The 25,305-nt window shown below is 44.9% G+C and overlaps 1 protein-coding gene across 2 annotated transcripts in view; it reads right to left on the bottom strand.

The window, feature by feature from the left end:
* Positions 1-14,465: 14,465 nt before the first annotated feature.
* The window catches only part of EXOG (exo/endonuclease G), a 24,670-nt gene continuing 13,830 nt past the window's right edge, over positions 14,466-25,305 (bottom strand). For both annotated transcript variants that reach the window (XM_082192560.1, XM_082192559.1), the window contains exon 6: positions 14,466-15,433. In XM_082192560.1, coding sequence (XP_082048686.1) covers positions 14,972-15,433 — 462 coding nt within the window. In that variant the 3' untranslated portion in view covers positions 14,466-14,971. The remainder of the gene's footprint in view (positions 15,434-25,305) is intronic.

The raw sequence follows: 25,305 nt of genomic DNA, 5'->3' as shown, positions 1-25,305 counted from the left end.
GAGCACTCCTCCTGCGGGAACTTAGTTCCCTCCGCCTCTCTGCCCTGAGCCTCTGCAGCTTAGGAGAGGCTGGAGGGTTACCGGACCCAGAGGCAACCTCACCTTCCCCTGACGGGGCTGAGAGTGGAGCACCTGCAGGCAATGGGTCCTCCATCACCTCAGGAGCCAGAGCAGACTCAGCTGATGCCTGCACCTGAGGATCCAGCACAGGTGAGGACCCTTCAGGCTCAAGCCCCAGCCCCGGCTCAGCTGGTTCTGGAGGGGGGGACTTCTGTGCAGGCTGGGATCCATCAGGTTCAGCCTCTGAGTCCGAATCCCAGGCCATCACACTGCATCAGGTACACACTTGCACATCTGAAGAGCTGGAATAGACATCTATTCAGGGGAATGGGTCAACGTAGGATCCAGCAGATCCATGCCTGGCCCTGCTCTGTGCTCACCTCCGCAACACCCAGTTTCAGGGCCTTCCAGGGTGCTCTGATGACAAACCAGGAATTGGTGGGGCAGCAGTACAGACTATAAAGCTGCTCAGCTAAAGCCTAGCCAGTGTCGAAGCAACATCTGTCTTGCTGTGCTCAATCTAACTCATGGCTGGACAGCTCCCCTGCACATCTGAAAGTCCTCATCCTTGATTTGCATGGCAGGAACTGAACACTCAGTGGGGATACAAAGTTGGGTCTCTCTGCTCCTAGTCCAACACTCTAAATGCACCGTTACATTGGCTCACCTTTAACACACCAGCTCACCCATCATTTAAACGTATTAGGTGAGTCCTGCCCACATGTGGCTGCTGGTGGATAAAGGGAAACTCATGACAAGATGGGCAGGATTCATGTGACTGAATTATAGTGAAGAATAGAGGTGGAGGATGGGGCACTCAAAATGGGGAGCCGAGTGCGATGGCTAGACCATCTCTACATACTCATTCATCAACAGTATGCATTGTATAGCTACTACACAGAGGTGGCTTAAAATTGTTTCACATAGTAGCTGCGTGGTGAGCTGTTTAGGTATAGCGGACCATCAGGGAGATCAAGGTATTTTCTCAACAATTCAGTCGGCTATTTGTGATGGCATGAAGGAAACCAATGCATCTGTATACCAGCTTTCATTTTATAGATGGTTGAAAAAGCAACCACAACCACCAGCAGAAGACTATTAAGTACATTGCAACTGGTTCTTTGCATGCTGCAAGTGAAACCTAAGCAGAAATTATGAGCCAGCTGACCTCTATAAACACTCAGGCTTCAAACTCGCTCCGTTTTTAAAAACTGCAAGATTGGATAAATCTAGAAATGTGACAGAATAGAAAGCTAGGCAAGAATCTACCTAACCCACGGCAATGATAAAAGTACAGCCTGAGACAATCTGCGCCCTTCAGAGATTGTCCTAGGCTAAAACTGTCCTAGTTCAAAGCCAGGAGAAGCTCTTCTGTTGCCCCGTCAGCTTCCAAATAGTGCCTGCAAGCACAGCAGCCAAGCAAATGTGCTCTCCCTGTTGTCACTCAAGCTTCAAAGAGAAAACCAGGAATGGTGTTGGTACCAGGACAGCCCACAGCTGACTCCTATCTGGATGTCACGCAGTCCTCAGGGTGGTGGCCCCTGTATGTGGCTGCAGCATGGATTCTATGGTTCTGCTTCACTTTGGTGTGCAATGGATCACTTGTGGGTTGTGCCTCAACAGTCAGTCAATGTTAAAAACAACCATAGAAAGACACGAGTAAATGCCTGGGCTCTTTCACAACTCAGAAATGGTCATTGTCAGTGGTAAAGGTAAAGGACCCCTGGACGGTTAAGTCCAGTCAAAGGCGACTATGGGGTTGCGGCGCTCATCTCGCTTTCAGGCTGAGGGTGCCGGCGTTTGCCCGCAGACCCAGGTCATGTGACCAGCATGACTAAACCGCTACTGGCGCATGGAGGACTGTGACAAGTGCCAGAGCACACAGAAACGCCGTTTAACTTCCCGCCGGAGTGGTACCTATTTATCTACTTGCACTGGCATGCTTTCAAACTGCTAGGTTGGCAAGAGCTGGGACAAAGCAACAGGAGCTCAGCCCGTTGCGGGGATTCGAACCGCTGACCTTCCGATCAGCAAGCCCAAGAGTCTCAGTGGTTTAGACCACAGCACCACCTGCGTCCCATTGTCAATAGATGACTTAGAAGCTGCTGTTCTTAGATAGAAGATTTGTGGACATCACAAACTTAACATTGGCTTGGTAGTCATTTCTCGCTTCCCCTGTCCAAGAGTGCTAAACTGTAGCTTGGGGGGGGGGGTTATTAGAGATCTCTAGCAGAGCATTCTCAGCAGTGTAACCTAATTTCATCTCTTAAGGTGGCACGGAGCCATGACAGTTATATTGGTACACTAAAATGGATGGATGTTTGTAGGTATCTCAGAAATGCCACAAAAAAATTATATTACTTGTACTATAATTTATAAGCTACTTTTCAGCTCAAGGGCCCCCAAAGCAGCATGTAACCAGATACAATCACTAATATCGAAAACATCACAAAACCATCAAAAGAAGGTAATTCCCATACGTGATGGATTTTTGTTAAGAAATCTATTTTACCGGAAAGAACTTGCTGAAATTATTGAAAAGTTGTAAGAAGTAACACAGCCTGGATATATTGAAGGTATTGTGCTAAAATATATACAGGAATTTGGTTTTTATTGTTATTATTATTTGATAGTCACAGCAAGAATAGCAACCTAGCAATGTGATGATCTGGGCTGTGATCATTTGACGTCACATTTCTAGAGCACTCATTCTGACTCATGGGAATTACTAGGACTGACCTACACTATCATCTTAGGTGGTGAAGTTTTATCAGGGCATGAGTCTATGAGCTGGTACTATTCTACCATATCATTTTCCAGTATTTAGTGCTGTCATGACATACGGTGACTCAGCAAAATCGGTCATTTACTGGAAAAAGCCGACTCTTGAGTACTTCCAAGGAAGAGACTACGAGTGTTGAAAGCTGCTACACAGATTAAAGGTAAAATTACACGTGTTAAACTTAGGGCATTGTCTGTCTGCCACCCTCTCGTTCAAAGTCTTCCCATTATATGGAAGTGAACAAAGCTAGCCTGCATGTCTTGTACCTTACTTATTTCATGCCTGGAACAGAAAGCTAAGGAACAAGGTCATCATGTATCATCCCATCTAAAATAGTTCAAGAGCCCCGTGAAAACTCCCCACCCACTTTTACATTTGGCTAAAGCTGTTGCTAGGGTGACATGTGCATTGGTCAATCACTTTATATAACCAAGGGATTTAAATATTAAAGGAACTGTGCTATGTTTTTGGATTTTCTTGAAGTCCATTCAACACAACTAAAGACTAGAAAACCACCAGAAGAACTATTACACTTGTCCAATGCAATTGTAATTGCTACTCTTTTAAAGTTTTTGGTGCCCCTGTAGGTTTTCACAAATTGATGTAGTGAACAAGTTTCACTGCTTAACAATTTAAGTTTTTCATGGAGCAGAGTGTGGACGTTAAGGAACAGTAGACAATAATGAACTAGCTGTGCTCTGAAGGTAGCTTTCTATGTCCATATTTTGCAAAACATATTCATAGGTTGAGAGTTGGACTTAAAATACCTGTAAGACCAATATCTGCTTCAGTCACAGGACCCTGCGCAAAAGCTGCTTCTGATGTATTCTTCTCTCTGGGGCACCCTCTTCAGCCAATCATTTGGGAATGTGCTTCACGACTTATATTTATTCACAAATTCTCTGCATAGCAACCATTCCAGGTGCAAAATGCTTATCTCCAACATCTGGTGATGCATAGTTGCTTTGCCCAAGCAGAGGCTGCAAAGATTTGACAAGGGTGAAGCGTGTTGTGAATGATTTGCTGTGCGTCAGGACAGACGCAAAGTCCCCATTATTCCCCTGTGACTCCTTACAACATATTTCTGTTAGGAGCGTCCTACTCTCGTGTAGGACCCTGGCAGAGTCACATGCCCGACTGGCATGTTCTCTCCCTCCTGGTCGATCGTTTGGGAGCTTCAAAAGCTTTCTTCTGCCCGAACATCACAGCGACTGATGCCAAAAGGCATTAGCACACTCAGGGACCCGCAGAGTACCGTATTTTTCGCCCTATAGGACACACTTTTTCCCCTCCAAAAATGAAGGGGAAATCTGGGTGCGTCCTATGGAGCGAATGCAGGCTTTTGCTGAAGCCTGGAGAGCGAGAGGGGTCCGTGCACACCGACCCCTCTCACTCTCCAGGCTTCAGGAAGCTATCCCAAGTCTTGCAAGCCCGGCAGGATGTCCCACGGGCTCGCAAGGCTTGCGGGCAGCAGCCTGCACCCAAAAGCTGGGGACAGAGGGGAGGCGCAGCGCCGCCACCCCGCTATTCCCCAACCTGATCTGGAGGCTGGTGGGGGGGAGAAGCAAGCTTGCTTCTCCCCCCCCCCCGCCAGCCCCACAAGCTCGCGGGATAGGGGGATGGCGAAGCGCCGCCATCCCGCTATTCCCCGACCCGATCTGGAGGCTGGGGGGGGAAGCAAGCCTGCTTCTCCCCCCCCCGCCAGCCCCACAAGCTCGGGGGATAGGGGGATGGCGGAGCGCCACCATCCCGCTATTCCCCGACCTGATCTGGAGGCTGGCAGGGGGAGAAGCAAGCCTGCTTCTCCCCCCTCCAGCCCCACAAGCTCGCGGGATAGCGGGCCAAGCTGTCCCTGAAGGCAGAAGAGGGAGACGGAGCACTCCATCTCCCTCTTCTAGCTTGGGATGGTTGTGCAAAGCCTCTGCAGGGCAGCGCAGTGCGCTGCCCCACAGAGGCTTGGGAGGCTGTCCCTGAAGGCAGAAGAGGGAGACGAAGTGCTCCGTCTCCCTCTTCTAGCTTGGGGATGGCTGCGCAAACCTGGGGGGAAATCAAATTTTTTCCCTTGATTTCCCCCCCCCAAAAAAATAGGTGCGTCCTATGGGCCGGAGCGTCCTATAGGGCGAAAAATACGGTATTCGCAGTTCGCGTAACAGAACCAATAGCTCAGCATTTGGTAATCTACATTTATTTACATATAATGCACTTGGAGCATTCTGACTTAGCTCCTTCCTCTTTCTCATCAGACAGCAAAGAGAGAAAGAGCAAAGGACAATAGTCCCACTTCACAGAACACAGTAACACAAACATCCTGGTTCCGTCACTTCCCACACTGTGGAATGAAAACATACACTGTCATGTGATAGACAACAAGCTCATGACTGCAACCACGGAGCAGGAATCCTTAACATCTTCTCATCACAAGGCATGTTAGAAAAAATGACTTCGGTTTTGCATACCACAGAGGCTTCCTGTTCACCACCACCACCATACATGCGGCATGTTCCATCCCAACCTCTATGGTCAGTTCATGTCATCTTCTTGATAGTTGGACAACAAATGAAGCAGAGCAACTCCACAGTGCCTTAAGGCTATGAGGAAAGATTCAGATGATGTTCACAGTCATCAAATAACACAACTTTCTTTTGCATCCTTGGCATATCAGTGAAAGTTACATTTTTTACCTGATAAAGCCAGCTCTTTTCTGTAGGCATCATCAGGCAGTTGACTAAGATAGCTACTCAAAATAGGTGTGTGCAAGAGTCCCTGCCCTCCATCACTTAAAGACTAGTCAGCTTTGTGTTTAGTTAATTAAAATCTCATTTGTTTTGGAGCTCCCCTTTGTCTTTGGGTATTTCCATCCCACCATCCTTGATCATTATTCACTGCATCCAAGAAAAGCAGCTGCCAGAGGGAAAAGGGAAATTCCCTATCTAACAGTGTTTTGTAGTCCTCCTTGTGTTCAAAAAGATTTATTCGGAAATCCTTTGCAATCCAGTTCCTTCCCTTGGATTTGGTTGCAATAGCCCAAATCCCACTTATGAAATATTTTAATGTTTAGACTTTCCTTGCTGCCTTCCTTGACTTGCCATTCTCTGAAGACCAACATGCGCTTAGATAGCTTGAATGAAAACTAAGTCTTTCTCAACATGCTTCTTTTGAAACAATAATTGTTCTACAACTGCTAATTTTGCCCTCCCCAGGTGGGAAAGCACCTAGACGCAGCAGTCTAGAGACTATCACAGCAGTGCACTGCAACGCAGCATGCCATGCCCCTAAACAGGAGAACCAAAGACCTACATACATCTTCCTCGACTCCTTTGACCTATTCCATCCAAGTGGACCCTCAATGTATTTTTAGTCAAAACCTTGAACCATTGTTCTGCACATCCTTGCAACTTAAGCGAACACCAGGTATCCCATTAATTATGGCAGCAGGCTGCTATTAGGAAATGGCACTGCTAAAACTATGCGTAGGTGGGGTTGATTAGACAGACTTGAATCAAGGGAAGGTACATTTCCCTCCGTCCCCGCTGATTGCAACTCTTTTGCAGCATGGAGAGGGAAGCTTTTCCTGTGCACTTATGGGAGGAGCCCATTCAAAAATAACATGGCAAAAGATTGCTGCTTGTCTCCCCAGCAGAGTCAAAGCCCCTACAGAGCACTTTCTCATATATTATATTGTGTGTGCGCGCGCTCTCTCTCTCTCACTCATGTACAGTCATTGCTAGGCAACACACATTGCCACAGGAAGAATGATCAGACCAGGCAACTTGTTTAAATACAGCTGAACAGTTGATGATTCTGTTTGCTATGTGATGGCTAAATGGAATCGACAAGTTCTGAAGCAGTATGCTGCTAAACGCCAGCTGTGAGGGAAGGGGCAAGAGTGAGGAGATGGGGAAAGAGCTCTTGTGATCGGATCCTGCATGAGGATTGCCTACAGGCATCTGGGTGGTCGCTGCGAGAACAGGATGATGGACTAGGATGGCCCGATCCTGCCGGTTTTTCTTATGTTCTTAAGGGAGTGCCCATGCCTTGCTTGCGGGTCTCCTGGGGGCATCTGGTTGGGTTGGCCACTGCAGGGAAACAGGAAGAGATCCTAGATGGACGTTCATCCTGATCCATGAAGGTTCTTCTTAGGCTCTTAGCTACTAAGAGCTGGTGTGATGTAATGGCAGTCAATCAGGAAGTTCCCCCAGTTTGAATCTTACATCAGCCATGAACTCACTTAGTGACCTTGGACAGGCCAATCTGCAAAATCGGAAACCATAATACTGGCTTACGGTGCTGTTGCGAAGACTGCAGCTTGAGAATTGGTGTGAAGCCCACCCAACACTTGAAAGCACTATACTATTACTGGGAGTGCAAGTGGGACCTTGCAACGAAATGGGGTGTGCATGTGTGTGGCTGTGGGGAAAACTTCAAACATCTCTCTTCTCTCAGGCAGTGGGCTGCCCAGAGTGTGTGAATGGTCAGACAAGTGGCTGGGTCCAACTCCCATCTGCAAGAACAGGTATCTTTCTGCCTGCCTTGCAAGGTTCTTGGATTCTAGGCACTGGTGCAAAGACTTTCTCTGCCTCCCCTCCAGCTCTGGCCCCATGCTGACCTTCTGGAGGGAAACAGCAAGGAGGAAAGGACCTGTTGGGCGACTTCTGGCACATAACTAGGCCACGAGGAGGACGATACAGGTAATTTCCTCTTTGTTTTAGGCCTAAGGTGTGAGGATTTTACTTCGTGGTGACAAGTCTCTTTTCCAACAGCCACGCTTCATCAGTTTCAGGACAGAAATAGTATTGCTGCCATGAAGGCACAAGGTGTAACAAGTTGTGTATGTAAATAACACTCCAAAATTGAGCTTGACCACGTTACAGTGGTACCTCAGGTTAAGTACTTAATTCGTTCCGGAGGTCCGTTCTTAACCTGAAACTGTTCTTCACCTGAAGCACTACTTTAGCTAATGGGGCCTCCCGCTGCTGCCACGCCGCCGGAACACGATTTCTGTTCTCATCCTGAAGCAAAGTTCTTAACCTGAAGCACTATTTCTGGGTTAGTGGAGTCTGTAACCTGAAGCGTATGTAACCTGAAGCGTATGTAACCTGGGGTACCACTGTATCTGTATGCAGCCACCTGCAAGGTGTCTGACGAGGCTCCAAGCAGACAAGACCAAGTAGTGGGGCACATGAGTGCTGTTGTTGTGCTCAAGTCCTGCCCTCAAACTTCCCATTGAGGCATCCGGTTGGCCACGGTGGGAAAACTGCTGGACTAGGTGAGCCTTTGGTTCTGATCCAGCAAAGCTCTCCTTCAAGGTAGAGCAAAAGAATGGTCTGGTTTAGGACAAATTCCCTCTGTGGGTGTTTCCAGACAATGTGCTTGTTGAGCAATCATCCTGATTTCTTTGCAAGTAGATGAGATGACGTTAGCTATTCACTCTGATTTTTTTATGGGGAGGCTAGACAACATTATATCAAAGCAAGTATTGCCCTACACACTTTCCCCATCACTTTCCTTATGGCAAAAAATCTGCTAGTATGTGATTGAATCCCAGTGGAAGATAGCACCAGTCTGGTAGCACCCTGTAGGCTCCCAATGAAAGCACCAGGGTTGGAAGGCCCTGCCTATCAACGTTATGCCTGGACTCCAGGGTAACAGTGGTAGTACAGAGAACAACAGAGGAAGTGTCCCTCAGTAGATGAAACAAAAGAAAGAGATGGTGCTAAAATAATCAGAAAAGAAGGGCACATTCATTCACCCTTGTATTCCATTGCTAAACCCCCAGCACAAGGGTGCCATAGTCTCAGTGGAAGACTCCAACTCTCACTGTTAAAATAGGCAAAGGACTCCCACAGGAATTCTTAAAAAATACCAACATGTGTGGATTGTTTTTTTAACATAACAAAGACACACACCGTCACTTACAGTCAAGCCTCTGGGTATTCCCATCTGAACAGGATTGTTGCAGAAATGTAGGGTGCTGTGCCTGTCACAGAATTTGATAGACGGAGAATTTCAAGATTCCCTTTCAAGAAATAAAAAAGCTCTCTCACAGAACTATACATGCCAGTCCTCAAGTTTATGCCTACGGAAACTAGTTTTAAAACGTGCAATGAGCCTCTCGTGCAAGAGCAGAAAGCTGAACATGCTTTTTAGCAATGCTCAGGGTGTCTGGGCAGGGACTCACTGCCCAGCATGTTTCTTTGGCTTCCAAAGCAAGTATAAATACTAATAAATTGCAGTTTCTGGGAGCTTGTGACCAGGACTTGTAAACAGGGACGTTTGTGAGGGTGTTTTGAGGGGGAGGCCCAGCAAGCTGTGTCACAGTATACGTAGAACCAAGAGACACGGACAGTGATGGAGCTGTCTCAGGAGCTGTGCCATGTTTGTCTCCCTGTCTGAGAATGTGAGAAACCACACCTACAGCAAGTGCAAACTGGTTGCCTTGCTGGAAGAGGAGATACATCAACTCAAGGTCCACCTATCCACACTTTGAGCTATCAGGCAAGATGAGGAATTTCTCCATAGAGCAGAGCAAGTTGAAATATCTGAGATACTCCCTGGAAAGTGAAGTTATCTCACCTGTTCTGCTTCTGCGTACTGTACTTCTGTCCATGTCTGGATTTTTCCATTGCTTCTATTTTATTGGCATTATATTGTATCCATTTCTGAGTGTTTATCAGCACAAACCATATACAGTGGTGCCCCGCAAGACGAATGCCTCGCAAGACGGAAAACTCGCTAGACGAAAGAGTCTTCCATTTTGGAGGTGCTTCGCAAAACGAATCTCCTATGGGCTTGCTTCGCAAGACGAAAATGTCTTGCGAGTTCCTGCGGGTTTTTTCCCCTTCCCCCCCTTTTCTAAGCCGCTAAGCCGTTTATCAGCTGATCCGATAAGCCGATAAGCCGCTAAAAGCCACTAAAAGCACTAATCCGCTAATCCGTCAATGGGCTTGCTTCGCAAGACGAAAAAACCGCTAGACGAAGAGAATCACAGAACGGATTCTTTTCGTCTTGCGAGGCACCACTGTACACTGTGGAATAATTCGGCCTACAAAGCCATTTCCCCCAGGTCACACATCCGTCATATATGACACCCATGAGTAGGGTAGGAAAAGGCACAGCTCCCTGCCAAAAGCAGGGTTTTTTTTTGGGGGGGGGATGTGCAAATATGTTCTTCATTGCCCACACTGTTTGATTTCAAACCCTGCTTGCAGGCAAATGAAAATGCTTCATCTGATGTCATTGTGACATCAGATGACTGGCCCATGGGGAGTTGAGGAAGGACAAGATCCAGCCTACTGGCCAGATCCAGCTTCCCATCCCTTTTTTATGTGACTTCTCAGAAGCAAATCCCATTGAAGTAAATCCCATTGGGCACCACAGTTCAAGAAGGACACTGACAAACTGGAACGTGTCCAGAGGAGGGCAACCAAAATGGTCAAAGGCCTGGAAACGATGCCTTATGAGGAACGGCTAAGGGAGCTGGGCATGTTTAGAAGAAGAAGAAGAGTTTGGATTTGATATCCCGCCTTTCACTCCCTTTTAAGGAGTCTCAAAGCGGCTAACATTCTCCTTTCCCTTCCTCCACCACAACAAACACTCTGTGAGGTGAGTGGGGCTGAGAGACTTCAAAGAAGTGTGACTGGCCCAAGGTCACCCAGCAGCTGCATGTGGAGGAGCGGGGACGCGAACCCGGTTCCCCAGATTACGAGACTACCGCTCTTAACCACTACACCACACTAGCCTGGAGAAGAGGAGGTTAAGGGGTGATATGATAGCCATGTTCAAATATATAAAAGGATGTCACATAGAGGAGGGAGAAAGGTTGTTTTCTGCTGCTCCAGAGAAGCGGACACGGAGCAATGGATCCAAACTACAAGAAAGAAGATTCCACCTAAACATTAGGAAGAACTTCCTGACAGTAAGAGCTGTTTGACAGTGGAATTTGCTGCCAAGGAATGTGGTGGAGTCTCCTCCTTTGGAGGTCTTTAAGCAGAGGCTTGACAACCATATGTCAGGAGTGCTCTGGTGGTGTTTCCTGCTTGGCAGGGGGTTGGACTCGATGGCCCTTGTGGTCTCTTCCAACTCTATGATTCTATGAGTTCAATGAGGCTCACTTTCAGGTTAATTGGGCAAAGGATTGCAGCCTCAGTGTCATATTCTTATTCTCAGCTGCCCTGAGCATTTTCTTTCACATGTAAAGCCAGGATATGAATACTTTAATAAATAAATGTCCTCAGCCACCTGATTCCTGATCTCTTCACTGTCTCCACCCAGTCTCCTTGATGCCTGATGCCCAGAACTGCCTCCCAGAATGACGATGCAGTGCCAACTCTTCTCCACACCCTTCACAATTCTCCCCCAAACCCCAACACTTCCAATCAATGACCGCAGCAAATTTAAAAACAAACAAAACAGTTGCTATCTTTCAGAAGGCATTTCTCATCAGCTGGGGAACTAGAGCCTGGTATCAAAATATTTTGCTGCGTGAGACAGTGGCATTACTTTCACGCAGTTGACGTTCCATTATGTTTTTGTGGAGATGTGGTGATTAAGAAACCAGGAGGCATTTGTATAACTCTGCACCACTCAGCTGCTCTGTGAAATTCATGCGAGGGCAACGGGAGAATGTGGCACAAACCAAGTGGTAAACAAGGCACCGTGCAGGGGAGAAGCTATTCACAGGAGCAAGGGGGGCACATTTCCTCACGCTATCACATACTGGCTGTGTAAATGTACTCTTGTAAGTTCTCTCAATCGTTTTAGGCTTTCACTTTCTTCTGCTGCTCCCATGCGGATCAAAGGATGCTGCAGGAACATTGAGTACCAGTGGTGCTGGGGTAACGTCTGGTTGGCATCCGTCTCGGGAGAAAATGGAAGAGTGCACCTTCGGTGGTGAAGTCAAACTGCTGGAGAGTTACAGCGCCTGCTGTGGCTATAGAGACCGGTGCAGGAGAGACATGTTTCGTTGCGATTGTTGAAGGTTGCCAGCAGAAACGTCTGACAAATGTAGAAACAAAATGGCAAGGCTTGTCTTCTGATGTTTGCAGCTTATGAAATTGCACTTTAGTACCATTAATGAAAGGGACGTGGGTGGTGCGGTGGGTCAGAGCCACAGAGCCAAGGGCTTGCCGATCAGAAGGTCGAAAGTTCAAATCCCCGCGACAGGATGAGCTCCCGTTGCTTGGCCCCTGCTCCTGCCCACCTAGCAGTTCAAAAGCACATCAAAGTGCAAGTAGATAAATAGGTACCGCTCCAGCGGGAAGGTAAACGGCGTTTCTGTGTGCTGCTCTGGTTCGCCAGAAGTGGCTTAGTCATGCTGGCCACATGACCCGGAAGCTGTACACTGGCTCCCTCAGCCAATAAAGCGAGATGAGCACTGCAACCCCAGAGTTGGCCACGACTGGACCTAATGGTCAGGGGTCCCTTTACCTTTACCATTAATGAAACATGCAGACCCTGAATGGGTGCCTTGACAAAGATGTACTGCCTTTTTGTACACTTATCAAAAAGCTGGAATTATCTGACGTGTCAGGGTATTCCTCCCACACCCCCATGTTTATTTTTATTGCTTGCTCTTATACAGAGCTGCCAGTGGTTTCCCATCCAAAGGCCTGATCACATCAATAGCTTAGCTTCAACTATGCTGCTGTCATCAGGTACTCCCAGACTATTCACTGGGCCTAAGATGGTGTCCTTGTTTTTAAAATGCAATGAAAAGATGCCAAATACAGAGCCACCATAATTATAATCTGGCATGCATTTCTGTGGTACCTTTGCAGAAGACCTCTTTTCCTCTCTGTAGCTCCACAAGTCTTTCCTTTTCAGAAAACTACATTTATTTGCTTCCTCTGGGTTTTCTGTAACCAAGAGCATTTTGGTTTAACGTTAATATCAGCTGCAAAAGGGATTTAAGGTGCCCCACCCTGTTGGAAGCTTAAGACTCCAGAAGATCAGCCTTGTGATTATGAAGAAACAATGGCAGGATAAATATGGAAAATCATGTTTCGACTCTCATCTAATTACTAGAACTGACTGTTTCCCCCATTACAAAATTTCATGCCTATGGAAAACTAGCATGTCACAGAGGTTTTTAGTTTTCAGTGTCAGGCAACTTTGAGAGAGAGAGGAGAGAGAGCGCCTTCAGGCGTGAAGTCTTCTATCTCCATTCTTCTGAATGTGGGTATGAGTAACAAGGGAGTGCAAGGGGAAAAGCACCTCCACACGATATCTTCTTCCTCACTGCAGGTTCCTCTCTTCCCAGCCCAGTGCTATGATGGGGAGGAAAATCCCATCCCATCCTACCCGCTTATGAATGGAAGCGCAGAGGGGAAGCTGTAGGTTTTCTTGTTTGTGTGCCTGTCTACATTGCATGTGCTGCTGTGAGTATAGTGCAATGCCCACTTTGACTACACTCACTTTCACTTTGAGAATAAAAATGTAAGCTTTCTGTGTTCTAATAAAAAGCAGTTCCATAATTTCCTATGCTTGTTTGCTGGAGATTGTGTTGCTCCTTTGCTCTTTCTGGAGGAAACCCAAGTCCTTTATCATCTGAGAGCAACCTGTGTTATTATTGTTAGGCAGTATTATTAAGAACGATACAAGGGAGTGTTCTTTCTGTGACTTCAAGTCATTGAAGTTTGATTGTGAATTTTTTAATATCAAGGTAAGGCAGCCCCAGCAACATTTGTTGACTTTAATGAAGTGTTCCATGTTTGAACAGTCCAGCTTGCCTCCTTATAGATCAGGATGAGATGGATGAATTGCATTTTAAGGAAGGAAATTTAAGTGGTCATGAAACGATACCACATATGACCCTTACTCCTCCTAATTTGAAGTTCTAGCTTAAATAAATCCTTTTTTAATTCTCTTGTCAAGTTTTTTTATGGAATGGCGATAACAATTAGCATCCTCCTTCTGTAAAGTTTATCCATATATTTAACATGGAAAAACACTAAGTGCCACTTATTGTACAATTTTAGCTAGATTAGATTGTGGTTTCCTTTGTTAAATCTGGGCCCTTTCTCCTCATATACCAGACAAGAGTGGGAAATTTATACAAAGAAGGAAAATGTAGGCATGAGATGTAGGATTTGTAACTGGGTTATACTACTAAATAGTACTGGCATGTCAGTCAGTTGACCACATATCATCAGCTGATAGCCAAAATTATCTGATCAGTCATATTGTTTAAAAAATAAGGATCCCACTGTGTTGAAAGCTTACCATTTTTTATTCCATTATGGTGTCATTTGTTAGCAAGGGCAACAGCGAGGCTACTTGCACTCTAGCCCTATCACAGACAGGGGCAACCTAGCAATGTAGCAAAGCTTCTCTTACTGGCAACCTGAAATTATAGCAGGCTGTGTCCAAACACAAGCAGAGAAACACAAGCAGCCATTGGTGGCAAAGGTCACTGCCCAGAATTCAATCTTGCTTGTTACAGGAATCAAGGAGGAGGACCCTGTCAGTAGGAACTGGCTGTTTCCTCTATAAAGTTCTTGCGAGCATTTAGACTGTGATCTTAGCTGTCAAAAGAACCAGAGATGCTGGTTGAAGTAAAACACATAACATTTTTCTCTAAGAAGGCTTTCCCCTGCAGTGTGTAGAATAAAAGCAAGATTCAAAATCCTGGGGAAACATTTATTAAAAACTTGCTTGGGAACTGGCCCCCATCACCCGGTTCTTGAATTGTCAGTTTATACAAATAGTCACTTACAAATGAATTTGTTCTCAAGAGGCATTTCTAGAGATTTAGATGAATGAAAACAAAGAAAAGGCTAAAAAAAATACAGCTGGCAAAGAATTATATAAATAATATAATACCATTTCTACAGCATCCTGTTAGAAAAGGAAAGTTATATCTAGGAGAGGTCTACTTATATTCGCAAGGTGACCATTTTCTATTTTTCTTGTATTCCAGAAGAGATTCAGAATAAAACTTACAACTGATGATGGATTTAGTAAAGGGCACAAACGAGTGACCTTAAGTCTCATTGCCAACCTGTGCCACAGGAGGTGTTTTAATTTCTCAGCAAAGTGCTGCACTTTCAGCATAGGCACACAACCAATGGGGAGGCTTGTCCAAGTTTTCTTCTTAGTAGTAGCAGAGTCTCTGTACAACAGTTCTTTATATTAACCAGATCTCCCTTCTCTAGCTTCCATTGATTTTTGCATTGCTAATTCCTCCTCCTTCTTTTTATAAACCTTTAAGAGATATTCATCGGGCTCAATTCCCTTTTCCTGTAATTCAGACATGATCTTTCTCAACCTTTCCAGTGTCCTTGCACTCTGCAACTTCCGAGTGGTGATGTACAGAGTGAACTCTTCCAAACTCATCAGCTTACAAGTATCAACCTCACAGATATTTCTAACGTCTTTAGTTTTATTCACCTGTGGGAAGAAAACAAGGCCTGACATTCTCTCCAGGTCTTCAATACTAACTTGGAATTCCGGCAGCTGGTGGTCAAAGCCAATAGCGTCATTGGGTACCACGAAGGCCCCAAGTACCAAAGGATCTGTGGATGTTTCACTTCTTCGGGCCAGAATCACTTTGTAAAGATGCGAGGGTACAGCCACATCATCTTTTCCAATTACCTATCAGCAGAGCAGAGAGATTATATCACTCAAACTCATCAGAAAGGAGGCCATAATCCTCCCATATCTAGAACTAAAATTTTCTACATAATGTGCAGCTGCCAAACAGATTAAAAGGAACACCATACTGAAGACTCCACTACCCCAACATCAAACCAGCTGCAGTTCTCTCATGTAGAGCTGCCAAAATAAACTCAAGCTGATAATTGACAATGTTCCTATTCATGAAATACATAAATGAAATATGGTAAAAGGAAAACGTGATGACTACCTTCTATAGTTTATAAACCAAAGACAAAGCCCATGGAATCTGTGAATAGTACAAGAGGCAATCAATATAACAGATTATTATAACAATGACACTGAAGTAATAGTACATAAGAATTTATTTGAAATGGTCTCCAATTGTAACACATGGAAATTAGGCACAATGCAGTCAAAAAAGCACTAAAAAGACCAAAAATATAAATTTCCTGGTGAAGAAGAATCTATTACAGAGTTCTTGGTGAGATCTCTCAAAAGTCTGACAAGGAGACAAGAACAGATTTTGGAGAAAGACAGTAAAAAGCATAATAAATTCTCTGTGAAAGCATGTCTACCCTGCACACAATCTGGTTAAATAGCAGTGACCCTGCCTTCTTTTATGGTATCCTGGGAACAGATTAGCAGTCTCAATTATAAAGAACAAGAGGGACAAGTGACAAAATGTAGCGTTTTCAGTTCAGGGCCATCACCTTTTCCAAGATACTGTATTCCCTTTCCTTCTCCCCTGCCCTCCGTTTCTCATATCCTAACATACGCCCCACACAACAGCCAGTCAGCATTTTGTGATCATTGAGCATGCTTTTTTTTTTTTTACTTTATTTATACTTATGCATCATACAAACACTAAATAAAACAAGCAAATAATACCAAAACAGAAAAAATGCAAAGCCAGAAATACAAAAATACAAACATAATGACATACACATAGATCACTGAGCATGTTCAGTCTTCTTTGGGATGTTTTTTTAAGGGGTGTGTGCCTCCCCCCTTTTTTCTGGACTTCTGCAAACCTTGGGGTTCCCCTGAGTCTACTGATACCTCACTCTTGTGCATGGATATAGCAGTTTTGGTTAAATAGATATCAGCTCTCAGAGAAGGTTTGCTATTAGTATAAATGATTCTTTGATCTTCTGGAAAGCTGACGAGTCTACTGTAGTTGGTTTTAAGGGAGCCATGACAATGAAACCAGTTTAAAACTGGGTTATAGTGGTACTGCCAAGCTTGGGGAAAACATTTTATCAGGACGGTTAAACAGATGCTGTATAAATCAACAATGATGTTTGTCTTTTCCCCACAGATTGTTTCAGAACACTGATTGCAAAAAAATCCTCTTGTACCCTATACAACTGATTTGCCATTAAACTGATCAAAATGAAGAGGTGCTAAATTTGCTGTGATTGCAGGAAAAGAAAATATTTACCAAAGATGGATGTCTTTCATTCATAACACACACAAGCTGTTTTCCAGGTCATAGCTGATTACTTAAAAACAAAATGGTTTTAGTATCAGTATGTCAGACTTAGGACCAACACACTCTGCTTCACATGCTATATAATATAGTCACATATATGAGAGCAGGTTTTCACCCAATTTATGGAACTTTTTTCACAACAGTCACTGCGTGAAGACAGGACTGCATTTCTATTTGAAAGCTACTCTGGGAGTAAAAATGCTTTAAATAGGCACATAAAAGCACACTGGAGCATGTATGCACATATCTGAGGGTAGAGCAAGGCCTGGGGAAAAACAAAAAAACTGCTTCCATGTGACTAGGGGCTCCATACTGAAAGTATGAAATATATATTTGCGCAATATCAACCATCTCAGATGCTACAATCAGCGGTATCATCATCATGTTGGTGGTATCATCACTGAGGGCTGCCCAGCTGGCACTGAACTGTGACAAGGTCTTTTCAGTGGTAGCTCCCTGTTTCTGGAATGCCCACCTAGTGAGGTGTGTCTGCCTCCCTCATTACTGTATTGACTTTCAGAAGCAATTTGAAAATATTCCTGTTTATCCAGGCATTTGATGGCTGAAAGGAACTATTCCTGGCAACCTTGAGATCTCTGGTTGAGATAATGGTTTTATTAACAGTTTTTTTAATATTCTAAAAGTACTGATGTGTTTGCTGCCTTGGGCTCTTTTGGAAGGAAGGTGGGACATAAATAAATAAACAAATGTATTTATTTAAACAAATAAATGTATTTTAAAAAATAAATAAATGTAAAGGGTGATATATGCTGGGAGGGGAGAAGAACATTGGCAATGGAGTGTCATCCCCGTACTCAGCTGGAAGGATACGCTTGTTAAAAATTCTGGAATTCTCAAACTGATCTTCCTCCTCTTTCACTCCATTCCATGTAGCAAGTCTTGAGTGACACACAAACACACACACCACTCAGCTATGTAGATATAATAGCTTTCTTGTTCTTTTCAAAGTTACAGAACCCGTTTTGTGAACAGCATGGAATCCTGGACTTCCATGGCTCATGAGAGAGAAGTGGGTGGTCTCTGCATGTAGGACCTGCGCAGAAGTGCCCCCGCAGGTGCTCCACCCACCACAGTTGGAGCTGTGCAACTACTGCTGCAACTTCCAGCAAGAGCTCATGAGATCTCTCCGGAAGCCGTTGCTGTGTGACCCCAGGAAGTGAGGCTTGGGGTGGAGGGCAGCATAGCACAGCACCTTCCTGTTTTGCCTCCAGTGGTGAAATGGAATGGCCCGCCTCTGCCTTCATGCACAGAGCTCCGACATCCACAAGGATCCACCAGAGCCTCTGGAGCACAACAAAGTGGATCCAAATGGTTTCCAGAGAGCGGTAGGGGATGCTTTATCCCATGTTGATGGCCTTTCAGCTGATTCCCTGGTGGCCCGCTGGAATGTGGAGTTAACCAGGGCTATTGACTGTTTGGCTCCGAAGCGCCCTCTCCGATTGCATGGAGCCCGGACAGCCCCGTAGTTTTCCACGGATCTGAGGGCAATGAAACAATCGTTGAGACGGCTAGAGCGCCGGTGGCAGATAACTCATTCCGAATCTGACCGGACACAGGTTAGAGCTCAACGTCGAGCCTACCAAGTGGCGATAGCGACGGCGAAGAAGAATTTCTTCACCGCCTCTATTGCATCTGCAGAAAACAGCAGCAGGAGACTTTTTCAGGTGGTTCACAATTTAGCGGAACCACCTGCAACATCGGGGCCCAGTACGGGCCACATGTTCTCCTGCAATGATTTCGCAAAGTTCTTTGCAGATAAAATCGCTCAGATTCGGGAAGAAGTAGACTCCACCGTGGGAGCAGGGCCGGGGCGGGAGAGTGCAAGAGTTCTGTCTAGTCAAGTTGAGTGGAATCAATTCCAATCTGTTACCTCCGAGGATGTGGACAGGCTGCTTGGACGAGTGAAACCAACCACCTGTCTCCTGGATCCTTGCCCATCCTGGCTTATAAAAGCTAGCCGGGAAGGACTGGGCGATGGGCTTCGTGGGGTGGTGAATGCTTCCCTCCGTGAGGGAGCCTTCCCAGACCTGCTGAAAGAGGCGGTTATTAAACCGCTTCTTAAAAAACCATCTTTAGATGCGGCCACGATGGCCAATTATCGCCCAGTCTCAAATCTTCCATTCTTGGGCAAGGTGATTGAGCGAGCGGTTGCCGAACAACTCCAGGCACGCCTGGAAGAAGCGGACCATTTGGATCCCTTCCAGTCGGGATTCAGGCCTCATCATGGGACTGAAACTGCCTTGGTCGCACTGGTTGATGATCTCCGGCGGGCTAGGGACAAAGGTGAGAGCTGTTTCCTAGTTCTGCTGGATCTCTCAGCGGCGTTCGATACCATCGACCATAGCATCCTTCTGGACCGTCTTGGGGGGCTGGGAGCTGGGGGCACTGTTATACAGTGGTTCCGCTCCTTCCTCCTAGGCCGTGTTCAGAAAGTGGTGGTGGGGGATGAGTGTTCAGACCCCTGGGCTCTCACTTGTGGGGTGCCTCAGGGTTCTGTCCTCTCCCCCATGCTTTTCAACATCTACATGCGGCCGCTGGGAGAGATCATCAGGAGGTTTGGGCTGGGTGTTCATCAGTATGCGGATGATACCCAGCTCTACCTCTCTTTTAAATCAGAACCAGTGAAGGCGGTGAAGGTCCTGTGTGAGTGTCTGGAGGCGGTTGGAGGATGGATGGCGGCTAACAGATTGAGGTTGAATCCTGACAAGACAGAAGTACTGTTTTTGGGGGACAGGAGGCGGGCAGGTGTGGAGGATTCCCTGGTCCTGAATGGGGTAACTGTGCCCCTGAAGGACCAGGTGCGCAGCCTGGGAGTCATTTTGGACTCACAGCTGTCCATGGAGGCACAGGTCAAATCTGTGTCCAGGGCAGCTGTTTACCAGCTCCATCTGGTACGTAGGCTGAGACCCTATCTGCCTGCGGACTGTCTCGCCAGAGTGGTGCATGCTCTGGTTATCTCCCGCTTGGACTACTGCAATGCACTCTACGTGGGGCTACCTTTGAAGGTGACTCGGAAACTACAACTAATCCAGAATGCGGCAGCTAGACTGGTGACTGGGAGCGGCCGCCGAGACCATATAACACCGGTCTTGAAAGACCTGCATTGGCTCCCAGTACGTTTCCGAGCACAATTCAAAGTGTTGGTGCTGACCTTTAAAGCCCTAAACGGCCTCGGTCCAGTATACCTGAAGGAACGTCTCCACCCCCATCAGTCTGCCCGGACGCTGAGGTCCAGCGCCGAGGGCCTTCTGGCGGTTCCCTCACTGCGAGAAGCAAAGCTACAGGGAACCAGGCAGAGGGCCTTCTCGGTAGTGGCGCCCGCCCTGTGGAACACCCTTCCAGCAGATGTCAAGGCGATAAACAACTACCTGACATTCAGGAGACATCTGAAGGCAGCCCTGTTCAGGGAAGTTTTTAACGTGTGATATTTTATTGTATTTTTGGTTTTTATGGAAGCCGCCCAGAGTGACTGGGGAGGCCCAGCCAGATGGGCGGGGTATAAATAATAAATTATTATTATTATTATTATTATTATTATTATTATTATTATTATTATAAAGACTGTGTACTTTTATGTGATCAGCTATGGTAGTGCTTTCTTATTTCTAATGGGAGGTAGCAGTATCTTGCACAGAAGTAGCGAAAATACCAATCAACTGACAGAGCAACAACAAGAACAAGAGACTAACTCCCACCACGTGAACGGCACTGCAAAAGACTTTTATGATTATAGTGCATTTTTGAGACAGGTAATGTGCATTGTTCCACATGATTGCTCAGCCCAAGCAAGCTGAAAAAAATATCAGCATGTTCATAAGCTATGTCTCTGTAGTTTTGAAAGTAATGTCTTCATTCTGAGAAGCGGTTCAAGCATGGGACTCTGGATATTTTATGCCCGAGTGCCACCTAGTGGCTTTTTAGATTTTCTAAATGGCTTTTTCTATTCAAGAGCTTGCACATCAATTTCCATAATTTAGATCCGACACACATTTCTCTCGCTGCTTGACTGAAACAGACAGAGAGCATATGCCCTTATGGTAAGTGAACAGAAAGCATCTGAAAACTATTCATGCACACATGTCTTCTTTGATTTGTGATCATCTATTCACATACAAGGGATGATGAGAGAGCCACCATTTGCATCTGCTGCTGCAGCAGCGACACAGTCTGGCCAGAGAACAGCAGTGGCCTTTTTACAGTGTCAAAGACTTGCTGTGATTTAAAAGCTAGCACAAATAAAAACAAACTACAGTATTACATAGTGGAATTTGGTCCCCCCATCATGCTATCTAATTTACTGTTTCATTTGTACGATTTGTATCCAGTCTTTCATCATAAAATGGCAGGTCACAAAATACAAAAACAAACAAACATAAAAACAGCCTTTAAAAATAATACAACTTTAAAAATATGGAATCTGGTTTTGTATATAGATTATTTATTTTAAATCATTTTTATACAACCTTTCATTTTTTTAAAAATAACCTCAAAGCATGACACTCACCTCACAGCGTAACTGAGGTGTTCTAGGAAGATACCACGGTTAATGGTATCACAAACCGCTGAGACATCAAGCAAGAGCAACAAGGTCACACAGACCCTGTCCCTCTTCCGGGGCATCCATTAGGGCAACCAAGGCCCATTCCCTCCTGAAACTCGAATGGCTCTAGAATGGGTCTAGATAATTGGTCTTCCTCCCACCTCAGAGTCCTGCAAATGGACTACTAAGTACCTTCCACAAAATGGGCACAGTAGCAACAAGATGGCGCTATCATTAGCACAAAGAGAGGATCCAAAAACACACAGTTCATAAGGAAATAGAGCAAGGCATTGCTTAGGGGGTGGGGAAAATAAGTGGTTTAATTCACAATATAATCACAGTTACAGGACATGTTGCTGAACCGCTATCAATTTTGTTCTGCTAACTTACTATATATAGATTTGTTGACACCACTGGGTTAGTTTGGAAGACTTCAGTATTGTGGGAGACCATAGAGAGTGGCTTGCCAACACACTGTTCTGATTTTGCTGAGACTGGTATAAAAAGGAACAGCTAGCAGAGGCATGCCTTTATGTCAGATCTATCTAACACAAGTACCTCTACCAGAGTTGATTTAAGATAAGGTGACACCTAGGCTTTCAACAAAGTCTCCTTGCTAGTTGATTCCAGGATGGCATGTCTGTTCCATCAGTGAAGCTTTGTCCTGGGCTGACCAGAAATGCTCTCTCCTGAAGACAGGAGGGACCAGCCACCCCAAATGCGTACAGTAAGCCACAATTGTTCAGTTATGATCATCTGTTGTAGTTAAAACCTTTTGGGACCAGCAACAAGATTTATTGCAACAGGGCATTGTGAGTGATTTATTCAAAGCTGGAAAAAAATGAGCTGCTTTCTTGTTTTTGTCTATGCTTAACGCACATAAATGCCCCAAATTCACCAGCCACTGCTAAACCATATTTTATGAGATCCTGTGGCTGAGGAAACTGTATTTCTGGGGCACTCACAGTGAGGGGTGCTAGCCCCACCACCTGCTATTAGCATGTCAGGGCTTTGTTCCAACCTTAGTACTTGCTTTGAGGAAACTCTTCCCATTTTGCGGCCCACCCAAAGAAAGCAGCTACAACAGGTCAACAAAGAGAGGGAGAATGCCAATTGGTATGACAGGTAAGTGTGAAAAGCGAATTACTACAACACATGAAAAAACACAATGTGTCTGCATATCACTACCAGTGTCAATTACTGAAAGTATACCTGGAACAATATTCCAGTGTAATAGCTTCTCTTGATTTCGTACTGCTGCAGAAATCTGGGTCTCATGACTTTGAATCGTTTGATGATGTGTTTCAGCTGGAATATTGGTCAAAATTTCTAACTTTACTAGACACATACCACATTATTCATAGGGCTGAATGTCAGGAACCATTGTCCCTTCTATTCTACCCTACCTGGGAGCAAAATTAATTACCCCAAACAAACTGTGTTCACAATGGCTACTGCACAACCCTGAAACTGGCATCAGTAGACGACCTGACCCAAACCCAAATCTGAACTTCATGTAGGTGTCACAAAAGCATTTATTTGAACTTAGCATTTGGTGGTGGGAATAAATGCTGGCAATATGATGGGGTTTTAACATTCAAGGCATAATCCAAATAAAAGTTGGTGTGCAGTTAAGTAATTATAGTGCAATCCTATGTTTAGTCATGATTATGAAGAGGTATAAGGCCAAAAGGTCTCAGATTCAATTCCTGGCATCTCCAGGTAGGGCAAGGGAAGACTTAACCTCTGCAACCCTACCACTAGACAGCATAGACAAAACAAACAAACAAAAACAGCTAGATGGACCAATGGTATGACTCAGTATAAGGCAGCTTCCTGTGTTCTCAAGGAGATCAAAGCAATGTAACTGTGCTGGATTGCACTGTTAAGACCCATTTATTTCAATGGAATTTAGGCACTATGATTGAAAATCAATTGAATAATCATCTGCCTTTGAAACTATTTATTGATTACATTTAGATAAATCAGCATATTACCCAAATGTCAATGTAAGTGCTTTTTTTGAAATACCAAAAGTAAAATAACTTTTCATAGATCATAGCATCATAGAGTTGGAAGGAACCCATCTAGGCCAACCGCCTGCAATGCAGGAATATGCAGCTGTCCCATATGGGGATCAAACCTGCAACCTTGACATTATTTTAATATTTGATAAATAAAAACTACTTCTAATTGTCAGAACGAAACACCACCTTTAACATCTTATTGCAATTTTCCAAACGAAATTAGTATTTAAAAAGCAAAACTAGTCTAAATTTGCTGTCCTATGAGTTATAAGTGACCTTTGATTAATCAATTACAGCTTTCATTGACTAACTTACCAATTACACTGTAGCCCTATTTATTCTTCACTTTTTAAATTGTAAGTGGTATCTCTGGGAGTATGTGAGCTAACATCACATCTTCCATATACAAAATGTGGGTTTTGTATGGCACAAAACTGGCCTCATTTTTATGGGACAGAGAATACATAGAACTCTCTAAAAGTATCAAGTTTTCCAATACACAAATCCAAATGGGTCATAGAAGCAAGTAGTGTTTTATGCTTCCAGAAAGTCACTGAAAAACCCACCACTTAAAGCTTAGAAGAAAAAATGCATTTTCACCCAGCCTTTCCCTTAAGTTGGTAATGCGAAGCATAACAGTAGGACTTTGCCTGCCAACTGTTCCCCAGATCAAGCGTTCTTTTAGCAACATATATAAACAGCTATCATATAACCCTTCTCCAGCTGTAGCAGAGAAAGTGACCTGAAGAAACTATTAGAGAAATACACCTTTAAAAAAAGATACCTGCTCTGTTGGCAACATAAACAGGCAGAGTGTAAGAAGAAATATATCAAGATCTCTGTGAGTCAGTGCCCTCTAGTGAGTGGGCAATGCAATGCCGCCACTGTAAACAAAATTAGTGGATATCACTGGACCTTTGCCTCAGAGATGGCAATTACCTGAGATTTCTGCAGGGTATGGTCAATAGAAATCAAATTTCATCAAGACTTAGCTGCCAGCACACATTATCCACCGCTTCGCCTTGCATCAGAGGCAATGTTGTCAGATGCGTTAAAACAGCATCCGCAGAAACTCTGTGTGCCCCAGTGACCCTTTCCTTCCCGAATGTACTTCAGAATCCTTGAAATCTTGGTGGAACTCTGTAGGCTCAGAAAAATAACCTTATTCCACCTCATCCACAAACTATGTTGTTCCGCTGCAGGCAAGGCTGCGCCACAAGAACTGCCATACCAAATCAGTCTAAAGAGCCGTCTAGCCAAGTGCTCTGCCTCTAATGGCGGCCAGCCAGGTGCTTCAGGGGAGCTCACACGCAGGATGGAGATAGCAATCCCCTGTAAGCCTACTACCCCTACGAGTGATCTAATCCATTTTTAAAGCTGCTGGTGCTACAGGCCATCAAAACATTCTGTGGCAGTGATGACTACCACAGATGTGGACATACAGCTACACTGGTCTGCCCTGAATCAAATTTTAGTCAAGTTCATTGGATGACCTTAGAATTGTAGCCTTTTAGAAACACATGAATCAGAGGAATTATCTTAACTTTCAAAGTGAGCCACAGACAACATTATTGATACTCATTTTTTAATCAGCTATCTAGGACCAGAATAACGAGAAGGTGGGGTCCAAAAATTCATTTAACTGCAATATAATTGTGCGGTGATTATTAGACACACTATCCTTCTTGTTTCTTGCTTAATCAGCTATCTAACACCAGAGTAACGAGAAGGTGGGGTCCCAAAAAATCATTTAACTGCAATATAACTG

Source organism: Podarcis vaucheri (genome assembly GCF_965113315.1).
Source record: "Podarcis vaucheri genome assembly, chromosome: 12".
Classification (NCBI taxonomy): domain Eukaryota; kingdom Metazoa; phylum Chordata; class Lepidosauria; order Squamata; family Lacertidae; genus Podarcis; species Podarcis vaucheri.
The sequence above is the reverse complement of the archived record's forward strand: the minus strand, read 5'-3'. Positions and strand labels throughout refer to the sequence as shown.